At 43.7% G+C, this 12,530-nt stretch overlaps 1 protein-coding gene across 1 annotated transcript in view; it reads right to left on the bottom strand.

The window, feature by feature from the left end:
- CCZ1 (CCZ1 homolog, vacuolar protein trafficking and biogenesis associated) overlaps positions 1-10,613 on the bottom strand; it is a 34,026-nt gene extending 23,413 nt beyond the window's left edge. The window contains exons 1-7 of the mRNA XM_049638918.1: positions 10,078-10,613; positions 9,013-9,110; positions 8,817-8,910; positions 8,417-8,494; positions 7,993-8,040; positions 7,336-7,419; positions 5,657-5,832 (exon numbers count right to left, since the gene is read on the bottom strand). Coding sequence (XP_049494875.1) covers positions 5,657-5,832; positions 7,336-7,419; positions 7,993-8,040; positions 8,417-8,494; positions 8,817-8,910; positions 9,013-9,110; positions 10,078-10,197 — 698 coding nt within the window. The 5' untranslated portion in view covers positions 10,198-10,613. The remainder of the gene's footprint in view (positions 1-5,656; positions 5,833-7,335; positions 7,420-7,992; positions 8,041-8,416; positions 8,495-8,816; positions 8,911-9,012; positions 9,111-10,077) is intronic.
- Between the last annotated feature and the right edge of the window lie 1,917 nt (positions 10,614-12,530).

Here is a 12,530-nt window from a genome sequence, read left to right as displayed (position 1 = left end):
GTTCAAACAGAAGAGATTTTCTACTAACCATTTGCTTTGAGCTCACAACCAACATTTACTGAGCACATACAGTGTACCAGGTTCTGGCCATGTCCTGGAACAGACAGATATTTCTACCCTCAATCAGTTAATTTCAAAACAATAAAGTAGCAAACCAAAACCATCAATACATTAAAAAAATCATATGCCACGATCAAATGGGATTTATTCTCAGAATGCAAGGGTGGTTCGATGTTCACAAAACAATCAATGTGATACAGCACATCATTAAGAGAAATAAAACCCATATAATCATTTCAATAGATGCAAAAAAAAAAAATTCGACAAAGTACAATATCCATTCATGACAAAAACCCTCTGCAAAGTAGGCCTAGAAGGAATATACCTCAACATAATAAAGGCCATGTATGAAAAACTCACAGCAAACACCACACTTAAAGGGGAAACATTGAGGGCTTTTCCCCGAAGATCAGGACCAAGACAAGGATGCCTATCCTCACCACTTTTACTCAACATCGAACTAGAAGTCCTAGCCACAGTAATCACACAACAGAAAAAATAAAAAGGCATCCAAATTGGTAAGGAGGAAGTAAAACTGTCACTATTTGCAAATGACACGATACTCTGTATAAAAACCTCTAAAGACTCCACCAAAAAACTGCTAGAACCGACAAATAAATTCAGTACAGTTGCATACAAAATCAATGCACACAAATCTGTCGCATTTCCATACACTAGTAATGAAGCAGAAGGTGAAATGAAGAAAATCCTATTTACACTACACTAAAAATAATAAAATATTTAGGAATAAATTTAACCAAAGAGGTGAAAGACCTGTACTATGAAAACTATAAAACACTGATGAAAGAAATTAAAAACACAAATAGACATTTTGAAGAATATCGTTAAAAGGTCTACACTACCTTAAAGCAATTTACACACTGAATGCAACCTCTGTGAAAATACCAACAGTATTTTTCACAGAACTGTAACAATCCTAAAATCTGTATGGAATCACAGAAAACCTTGAACAGCCAAAGCAATCTTGAAAAAACTAATTCCAGATTTCCGATTACATTATAAAGCAGTAATTAAGACAGTATAGTACTGGCATAAAAACAGACAAATGGTGCTGGGAGAAGTGGACAGCAACATGCAGAAGAATGAAACTAGACCATTTTCTTACACCATTCACAAAAATGAACTTAAAACAGATAAAGGACCTGAATGTGAAACAGGAAACCATCAAAACCCTAGAGGAGAAAGCAGGAAAAGACCTCTCTGACCTCAGCCGCAGCAATTTCTTACTTGACACATCTCCAAAGGCAAGGGAATTAAAAGCAAAAACGAAATATTGGGACCTCATCAAGATAAAAAGCTTCTGCACTGCAAAGGAAACAATCAACAAAACTAAAAGGCAACCAATGGAATGGGAAAATATATTTGCAAATGACATATCGGACAAAGGACTAGTATCCAAAATCTGTAAAGAACTCACCAAACTTCTCACCCGAAAAACAAATAATCCAGTGAAGAAATGGGCAGAAAACATGAATAGACACTTCTCTAAAGAAGACATCCGGATGGCCAACAGGCACATAAAAAGATGCTCAACGTCACTCCTCATCAGGGAAATACAAATCAAAACCACACTGAGATAGCACCTCATGCCAGTCAGAGTGGCTAAAATGAACAAATCAGGAGACTATAGATGCTGGCAAGGAAGTGGAGAAATGGGAACCCCCTTGCACTGCTGGTGGGAATGCAAACTGGTTCAGCTGCTCTGGAAGACAGTGTGGAGGTTCCTCAAAAAATTAAAAATAGATCTACCCTATGACCCAGCAATAGCACTGCTAGGAATTTACCCAAGAGATAACAGGAGTGCTGATGCACAGGGGCACTGGTACTCCAATGTTTGTAACAGCACTTTCAACAATAGCCAAATTATGGAAAGAGCCTAAATGTCCATCAACTAAGGAATGGATAAAGAAATTGTGGTTTATATATACAATGGACTACTACGTGGCAGTGAGAAAGAATGAAATGTGGCCTTTTGTAGCAATGTGGATGGAACTGGAGAGTGTTATGCTAAGTGAAATAAGTCATACAGAGAAAGACAGATACCATATGGTTTCACTCTTATGTGGATCCTGAGAAACTTAGCAGAAGACCATAGGGGAGGGGAAGGAAAAAAAAAGTTAGAGAGGGAGAGAACCAAACCATATGACACTCTTAAAAACTGAGAATAAACTGAGGGTTGATCGGGGGTGGGAGGGCAGGGAGGGTGGGTGATGGGCATTGAGGAGGGCACCTGTTGGGATGAGCACTGGGTGTTGTATGGAAACCAATTTGACAATAAATTTCATATTTAAAAAAAAACCAGACATACAGATCAATGGAATAGAACAGAAAACTCCAAAATAAACCCACAATTATACAGTCAATTAATCTTTGACAAAGGAGGAATGAATATCCAACGGGGAAAAGTCTCTTCAACAAATGGGTATTGGAAAAACTGGACAGCGACATGCAGAAGAATGAAACCGGACCACATTCTCACACCATACACAAAAATAAACTCAAAATGGATTAAAGACCTAAATGTGAGACCTGAAACCATAAAAACCCTCGAGGGGAGCACAGGCAGTAACGTCTCTGACATCGGCTGTACCAACATTTTCTCTCCCGAGGCAAGAGAAATAAAAAAATAAACCATCTGGGACTCATCAAAATAAAGTTTCTGCACAGCAAAGGAAACAATCAACAAAACTGAAAGGCAAACTGGAATGGTAGAAGATACTTGCAAACCCAATAAAGGGTTAATATCCAAAATAAATAAAGAACTGATACAACTCAACACCCAAAAAACAAATAACCCAATCAAAAAATGGGCAGAAGACACGGATAGACATTTCACCAAAGACATCCAGATGGTCAACAGACACCTGAAAAGATGCTCATCATCACTCATCATGAGGGAAATGGGCACCAAAACTACAATGGGAGATCACCTCATTCCTGTCAGAATGGCTAAATTCGACATTCGACAACCCAAGACACAACAGCTATTGGTGAGGATGTGGAGAAAGGGGAACTTTCCTCCACTGTTGGCTGGAATGCAAACTGGTACAGCCACTGTGGAAAATATTATCAAGATTCCTCTGAGTGGAAACCAGTATGGAGGTTCCTCAAAATATTGAAAATAGAACCGCCCTATGTTCCAGCAACTACACTACTGGGTATTTGCCCAAAATATACAAAAACTCTAATTCAAAGGGATACATGCACCCCTATGTTTATGGCAGCATTATTTTCAACAAACTACAGAGGCAACCCAAGTGCCCATAAATAGATAAACGGATCAAGAAGATGTGGTGTACCCTTGTTAAGATGAACACAGGGTGTTATACGTAAGTGATGAATCATGGAAATCTACCCTCAAAACCGAGAGCACACGGTATATGCTGTATGTTAGCCAATTTGACAATAAGTTACATTAAAAAAAAAAAAATGGTGTATATATACAATGAAACATTATTCAGCCATGAAAAAATGAGATACTCCCATCTGCAACAATATCAATAGAGTGTAATGCTAAGTGAAATAAGTCAGAGAAAGACAAATACCATAGGACTTCACTCATACGTGGAGTTTAAGAAACTAATGAGCAAAAGAAAAAAAAAAGAGAGAGAGAAACAAACCAAAAAACAGACTCTCAACTATAGAGAACAAACTGATGGTTCCCAAAGGGGAGGCAGGTGGGGGTAGGCAGGAACAGGGGTGTAGGGATTAAATAGTATACTTATGATGAAAAAAACAAAACATTAAACACAGCAACACCACCACTGGGCTCCACTTGACAAAACAAACCATTCAAAACTAAAAAACGTATGTATATCTATGGTAAGCAATACGAGCAAATACATATTCTGCTCACGAAATACGAAATACTTCATAGGTATTTTCATACACTAGCTTTGTGATCAACAGCCGCTTCTCAAAATGTGTTTTTCTTAAAGCTCCTTCTTGTGGTGACTGTCTGGGACCAGCTCTGTCTGCCCTGCCAGCATATTAGGGTGGGACCACAGAGCAGCTCTGTACGGCCACCAGAGCTGGGCACTGCTTAACCCCAGGAGGTGTCGGGACATCCTTCACAAAGACAAAGATACCAAGAGGATCCCAGGAGCTGGGCAACATTTAGCCCTGTGAGCTGAGGCTTCTGGAACCAGCCAGGCTTGCTCGTCAGGCTGGCCCCACAGCCTCTCAGCAGGAGCTACTGACCTTGAGGGGACCCTCTTGCTCTAGGCCTGAACCCTTTCTCACCTCCCGAGCTCATACCCACGTCAGCCCTTCTGCTGTGCCTGGCGACTGGAATCTGAGCTGCCCTTCCTCTGCCAAGGGCACCAAGGCTACGGACTGCTGTTCAATTCCAGCTTGTCCCTCAATCTTGTCACCGTGGCCGTGTGCACCCTTCCCAGCATCTCCCTGTTAATTTCTGCCTTTGGAAAGCCACTCCCTCCCCAGACCTGACGCCTTCCAACCCCGTGTAAGTAACTCCCCTTCACCTTCTCGCGGCAGCATTAAGAATTTCATTTCACTACTACAGCGTGCATATCATAAAAAGCACCTAGAACAGGGCCAGCTAATACAGCATCAGGTTCCCTGCTGAATAATTTGTTAAACAAAAAAGAAGAGGTCTTTTCATCTGGAATTTGTTGTTTTCATAGGAGAAAACAAACTCTACATCAAAACTCATCAATATGTTTAATAAACAATGTGTTTAATTTCTTTCAATTAGTCAATTTCTCTTCCTAAAATGAGGCTACAAGACCTTGGCAGGGAGAGGACGGGTTTCGGGGAACCGTGGAAGGTTTCAGGGAACCGTTACTGCCCTGTTAGCTGAACTCGGGTTTAGCGCTCAAACGTGGCCGCAGCCCTAACTGAAGAAAGCGGGGTATTAGTACAAGCAAACACGAACACTGAATGCGTGCGAGCACCCGAAGAGCTCCCGGACCCCAGCAGCCCATCTCAGACACAGATGAACAGCCGGCTCCACACCCCCTGCAGGTCTATGCAGTCGCATGCACATGCGCGTGGCTTTGCTGGAGCTGTCTTGCCGCAGCTGAAAGCATTAGTTACAGTTTATCTTTTCTTCTCCAAGATTAACATTCTCAAAGAAATTATGTTTTTGTTCTCACTACAGGTTGCACAGTTTGTTGCTAGTGGGTAACTTCCTGGTTTTATAGCACATTTAACTTCTCGGGTATTTTTTTTTTTTCCATCTAGCTTCTTTAAAACAAAGTCTGAAAAGTATGCTTTCCACATTTACTATACGGTTTCTTTAAAGACGTTTTTGGAAGAACGCCAAAATAAAAACGGGCTTCTTAAACTCAGCTCGGCAGAAACGTTTTCTCCACCTTGCATGGCCCCAGTTTTAAGCTCCCCTGCTTGGTCGTTTTAACCCAAATCACCCTACTTTTGGTTTAAGTCATCACTGCTTTATTTTGACAGGATCTATAAAGATGCTTCCCACCTTGCCCTTGCCCCCTTGCTATCTGTTCCAGTCCAACAGCCTGCTATCAACCCAGTCACTGCGGTTTTTATGATCCTCAAAGATTTTCTTCTTTTACAGGCCAAGCCTAGGGAGCATACATACCAGATCAGCTGATCGTTATAGAGGAAGGCGGTGTATTTGACTATACTCAGGCTTTCCTCCATTCTATTAATAAAGGATTGGATTTTCAAATAAGTCATTTTATCCAAGGGGAAGAAGCTGATTCCACCAAAAATGTCGAGGAGATCACATGACTGCAAATGCAACGTTTGCAAGTACTGTAGGGAAAAAAAAAGGCATTAAACTTAGAGTACACAGAATAGAGCACTGACAGTTCAGGGTAATTAGTCAATTTATGATACGATTACGTACTACTGCGCCGAGAAGACCAGTAAGGGGGTGAGCCACAGCTAACCAGATGTGCAGTCAGTACCAATTTCACGACATTAAGTTCAAACATAACTAGTTAATGTTTGTTCAGGATTGTGTCTTGTCTCTTTGAATCGCTAACTCCTTACGCTAGCGCTCCTCAAGTTATATCAACCTTATTAGGGATGTCAACAGTGACGTCGCGGACAGACACTGCCACCTCCTACCAAAATAACGCTGAAAGGACAGGTAGTTGTTGATGGACAGGAGGGTAAAGAAGGCAAGAACAGGAATCAGGAGGCAGCAGGAGGGTAAATAATTATGGTCAGTAAAGTGAAGAAACAGGGGCGCCTGGGTGGTTCAGTCGATTAAGCGGCTGACTTCGGGTTAGGTCATGATCTCATGGTCCGGGAGTTCAAGCCCGGCGTCGGGCTCTGTCCTGGCAGCTCAGAGCCTGGAGCCTGCTACAGACTCTGTGTCTCCCTCTCTCTGCCCCTCCCCTGCTCACACGCGTGTGCTCTCTCTCTCTCTAAAATAAACAAATGTAAAAAAACAAACAAACAAACAAAAAACAGATCAAAGATAATTTAGGGAAAAAAACTGAGAATTATTCCACTGAAATAAACTGATTTTTACCAGAGGTAGAGTATATAAAATGTAACTTACTGTAAAACAGAGTGGCAACTATTTAGGGACACTCATTCATCATTTGGGAGGGAAAAATCACATTAAAAACCACTACTGGGGGGGGGGGGGCGCCTGGGTGGCTCAGTCGGTTAAGCATCTGGCTCTTGTTTTTGGCTCAGGTCACGATCTCACGGTTCATGCATTCAAGCCCCACATGGCGCTCTGTGCTGACAGCGCAGAGCCTGCTTGGGTTTCGCTTTCTCCCTCTCTGTCCCTCCCCGCGTCACGCTCTCTCTGTAAATTAATAAACTTAAAAACAAAATAATAACCACTAATGGGATAACGTCTGTGTCATAGCCAAAAATCTTACCTTGAGTCAACACAGATTACTACTCACTAAACAGAATATTGTTTCATCAATCCATAAGAATGTACAACTCAGGCAAAGAGTTTAAATTCTGCTAATTAGCCAATCACCATGCAGTAAGCCCACACTGGCCAACCCAGGCAGGGCAAGGATGAAGTCACAGGGTGTCTCCAGGATGCTGTGGGGGTACACACAAATGGCAGGATGCTCTGATCCCGCACAGAGGTGACAGAGAGATTCAAGAGTGCACATCTAAAAAGTTTCCCATTGGTCTGGTTTTGCCACTAAAGATCTTAGGCTCTCTGCCACCTTCAAGTCCTAAGTTTTTTTTGTCAACGAGTAATGAACTCATGTATGTGTATTTCTAAGGGTCTGTTTGAAGACTACTAAGATTATAAATAAAATTCCAAGTACTTACCCGATGGAAGAATTTCTCTAATCTTTCTTTTAGGAGCTTGACACCTCCATCTTCCATGGCTCTCAGAAAAGTACCATTAAAAAGCTAATGATGTAAAAGATTTTTTAAAAAGTCAATTTCTTATGCCCTTCAATTTCCCAAGATAACAAATTCTTCTTTTCCTTTTACATTGACTAATTCGGCTTATTTAATCCCCGTCCCCGCCCCCCCCATCCTGTTCTTTTTAAAAGGGGAAAACATGTACAGGAGAAAGCCTGAGTTATAAAATAGATCACAAAAAATCAACACACTATTAAGTGATATCATTTCCATGTTATCACCTAATCATTTAGGATATATTTTTTTTTAACCTCAACTCATACTTAAGTTTCACTTTATATAAATTCTATCACCAGAATGTCTCTTCCTCAAGAACATGGAGTTTCTTGTTTACCAATGGGGACACATTCCTAGCACAAGGCTGGGAATAAAGAAAGACTGAATACTCAATGAATAAGTAAATGCATAAACCTCAACCCTGTTTCAAAGGCCCCATTGTTTCCTCCCCTAAAACAGACACATAGTCACCAGGCAGTCATCTAAAGAATTAAGATTTTTAAACAATCCCTGGAAACAGGTAACTGGCTAGACTCCATTCAGAAAGAGCATCATGCTCACCTTGTACATGCTGTAGCACTGTTGTAGCACTGAACTATAAACCTTGTCCTGCAAACAAAGACATAGATGTCAATTTTAGGGGGAAAAAAGTCCGCTGTATAACAAATGTACAAAGACTCTTGGCAAAGCAATATAATGCTTACAGACTCAGTCCCACAACAGCTGTGTGCTGAAAATGAAAGGTATTTAAATTCAGTTATGAAGCAGTAATTTTAGGAGGGCCTTGAACATATGACTAGGAGGCACTGGTGAGACGGGATGTACATTTTTATAAAACTATGCTAATGTAAGCGATAAACATAAAGCTTCACTATGTGTATCCTGAGAAGCTTCCGTAAAAGTGACCCGGCTTAATCTGACCAAGTCACTCAATATATTCAGTAATAAACTTTCAAAAAATAAGAAATAAAAAAGGACACATTACCAGCAACTCCTCCTCTTGATATTCAACAACTGGTTTCCCATCTTTACTTTGCTTTTCAATTATAGGATTCCGAACGACCTATGCAATTTTGATAAAACGAAGTTACACAATGAACCAATCATATACATTTTTAATCTTCCCTTAAGTTAAAAAATTTGAGCAGGTCACAATACCAGAAACACACCTTCCGAAAACAGCCCCAAGAACAAATACACGGAATAGAAGTCTGACTTTAAAACGGCAACCCACCCGACTGTAATCCTACTTTGCAGCAGTTAAGATGAAGGACTTTTGAGTTAACTTGAAGACTTTCCTCAAGTCCTAAGAGTAAAGCAAAGGTCACCCATAACTTCACCGCACAAATTCAGAGATGAAAGGGATATACTGTGTATATAAATACCATGACCATCCAGAAATTTTCTTCTGGCTCATTGAAGAACTGTCTGTTCTTCTGCGTATGTAAAGATTTTGCAGGTTTTGATGGACTAAAGGTCCTAAAAAGATTAATAAAAAAAGGATAATTGGGGACAGTTCTCCAAGTTGTAGAAGTTGTAAGAACTCGCTAAGCTCTGCAAAAGCACTTTAAAAGGTATTACCTGGTAAACTGTACAATAGCTTCACATAATCCGACGTTTCTAATTTTTTCATTCTTTTCTACTTCGTTTGGGTAATAAAACAAAATTTTATTTTCCTCCTAAAGTGTGAAGAGACAGAATCGCCACATTAGTATCAGCATTTTTCCCATCTCAGCTGTTGAAAAAGCTGTTCAAAGTCAACGTCTGACGTCACACGTGCTAACAAAAAACCAAAACAAAAACCCTTTTCAGTGAATCCAGAATTATCTTTTCCTCACTATGTAAATAACGCTCATGAGCCTGGAAGGCAATTGTGATCATCAGTAAGTCACATGTCATCTGAAGGAGCACTTAGGCAATTATTCTGAAAACTCGATCTTACGGTTTCTTGCCTCCTGCTCATTTGTAAACCAACGATTGTAAGAAATGAGCGTGTGCGCACGTGCGCAGACGTACGCCTCCAGGCGAGTCAAACTCAGCAGGTTCACGGGCACTGACAGCCTTTAAAGCTACCGTGATTTTGCTGCCAGCGGAACCGGACATCCTTGGAGGAAGTCACCGTCCCCACCTAGAAAATAAACAAAACCCACCCCTGGAATTTATATATCAATTCGGAAAAGAACTTTCCAAGGGGAAAGAACTTTCCAAGGGCCCTCCAAGCCTGCGTTATTTTCGGGTTTACAAGTCCAGCACTCTCGATCCACGCTTCGGGGGGCGGGGGGGGGTGGGTAACAAAAACATTAGCTCAATTTTAGTCACCCAGGAATGATGCAAAAAACAGAGCCTCAACCCGTGTGGAGTGACGAGCTTGCTGAAGCTTCATTCGACACACGGGCTTAGATCCAGGACTCGGAAGAGACCCTGCCGGCGTGGTCCGGCCCCCGTTTACTCCCCGGCTCGGGCGTACACTTGGCACAAAAGCAGCCTCAATAAAAGCCGCTCCAGGAGCGCGGTGACAGGTGCTGGCCGGGGTCGCCTCCCGGGCGCGCCCCTCGGCTCCCGGGGCCGCCGCCGGCCTGCCGCCCCCGCCCTCGGGCCCTCCTCCGGCCGCCGGCTGACACCCGCGCGCGGTCCGGCTCCGCGTACCTCGCCCTCACGCGGCCCGAAGCGCGGGTTGTAGATGAAGAAGCTCAGCAGCGCAGGCGGGAACTGCTTCTCCTGGGCCGCCCCGGCTCCGGCCCCGGCCCCGGCCGCCGCTGCCGCCATCCCGGCCCGGCCCCCCAGCCTCGGGAGCCTCCCTCTGCCCGCCCAACGACAGCCGCCCCGAGGAGACCGCACTTCCGCCTCGCTCGCGGCCGCCCCGGAAGTGGTCGCCGCCGGCCCGGAAAAAGAACCCGCCGCCCAACGGCCCCTTCTGGCGAGCGCCCGTGAGGATTGGTTCCCCCTTGTTTGCTGGGCAGGTGTTTCTCTTTTTTTGAGTTAAGATGAAAGCGAAACTGTTTGCGCCCAGATGTCTGCCCTGGCGGAAGGCGAGGGCCGCGTAGTTGAAGAAAAAATAGAACCGGCATAGTTTTCTAGAAGTGGGTGAAGGCGCAAAGGAAGCTTCTGCGGTGAAAGAAACACGTGTAGGGGCGGACGGGCGTTCAGCTGGGGCGACTGGCCCACTTCCATCATCTACAGGGTCCGTCCTGGCATTTCTGGGTTTTCTTAATCCCCGTTTGAGAGACCGCAGGTGGCTGGTGGATCAAACCAACCCGACGGGGTTTGCGCCTCACGCCAATTCCCCAGGCTCAGGCTTGGAAGATTGCGCGCAGATGTGAAGGCGCCGGGCTCCGCGAGGCGTAATGTGTGCGGTCCAAGCAGGACCAGAACGCGGCCTTCTCCGCGGAGTGCCTGATCCCGGACCTTGGCCAACAGGGTATCGTCCTGCCTTAGCTTTGAGGACTCCCCTGCTTTTGAGCTCTGCATTGGGATATGATTGGAACAGCTCGTTACTTCTAGCTTCTGGCATTTGGAGTTCAAACCCGCTCAGCGGATCGCTTTGCAAGTTCAAGACGACCTTGCTTTAAGGTTGTTTCATTTGTCACAGATGAAGTTTAGAAACGGGACCTCTTATTCAGTCTGGAAGAATAGATCTTCATGTTTAGGAGTGAGATGCATCGGAATTTGGACAGAGATAGATCTGGGTACTTAATCCTAGCCCCGTCGCTCGCAGGGTGTGAAACCTTGGACCGATCACCTAGCCTTTCTCCAGACTCTAGTTCGTATTTGTAAAATGTCTAATGGGGCGCCTGGGTGGCACAGTCCGTTCAGCATCGGGACTCTTGATTTCGCCCAGGTCATGATCACAGGGTCCGGGGATAGAGCCCCGTGTGGGGCTCGCTGCTGAGTGTGGAGACTGCTGAAGATGCTCCCTCTCTCACTCTCTCTGCCCCTCCCTTGCTCGCTCACGCTTTTTAAAAAATAATTACAAAATAAAATGACTGATAGTAAATGCTTAACTGATAGGAATTTTGCTTTGAGAAGTCAGTGCGACTATGGATTTGCCAATAGTACTCAGCACTTCATCATTATTCAACAAAATGGTTATCATTACTTGCTCTTGAAAGACTTTCCCGGGGCGCCTGGGTGGCGCAGTCGGTTAAGCGTCCGACTTCAGCCAAGTCACGATCTCGCGGTCCGTGAGTTCGAGCCCCGCGTCAGACTCTGGGCTGATGGCTCGGAGCCTGGAGCCTGTTTCCGATTCTGTGTCTCCCTCTCTCTCTGCCCCTCCCCCGTTCATGCTCTGTCTCTCTCTGTCCCAAAAATAAATAAAAAAAAACGTTGAAAAAAAAATTAAAAAAAAAATAAAATAAAATAAAAAGAAAGACTTTCCCAACTAGCTTACTCCAGTGGATGAAATTCTCCATTAGATAATAGTGTTTTGGTACTAAAGCAATAATTTATGAGTATTTGAGAGTAGAACCACCTTCCTCCCTCCTTTTGTCCCAAGTCTCTGGGGACTTCTAATACATAAAATAGATGCAGGGCTTCCATGGTTGAATGAGAGCCCCAGGGGTATGACTGAGGCCTAAAAGCACCTTTTTTCCTACTTGCTTCCCATCATTCCCATCTCCCTTAGAGACCCTAAAGCACCTGCCTAGATCCCTGCGACTTGAGGAATACTTTGAATACTCCAGGTGAAAGAAGTCCCTCCTTTGTCTCTGAGTACATACTTCTGGGAAAAGTAGTACAAAGAGCCCAGGGCTTAAGTTGGAACCCCTGAATTTTAGTTCTGGGTTTTGCCATTTCCCAGTTGAATGACCTTTGACTCATCACTTCTTTAATCTCCGTTTCCTGCTTGGCAAAATAAGGTCGGTACCTGCCTCACAGGGTTACTGCAGAATTACACTGGATGATACAAATGAGAACACCTTGTAAAGTACAAAGTACTATATAAATGTGGCACGAGGGCACTTAACAGTGTTAGTCAAGCTTTCTTCCCGGCACACTCCTACTTCCTTGTATGCTTTGCCTCCTCTGCATGCATTCAACTAATTGAAATAATTGCCACGGGAAAGAAAGGATACAAAACCAAAAGGAAACCAACAAAACTCCAG

Source organism: Panthera uncia, chromosome E3, assembly GCF_023721935.1.
Source record: "Panthera uncia isolate 11264 chromosome E3, Puncia_PCG_1.0, whole genome shotgun sequence".
Lineage (NCBI taxonomy): Eukaryota > Metazoa > Chordata > Mammalia > Carnivora > Felidae > Panthera > Panthera uncia.
This window is presented reverse-complemented; position numbering and strand designations above follow the sequence as displayed.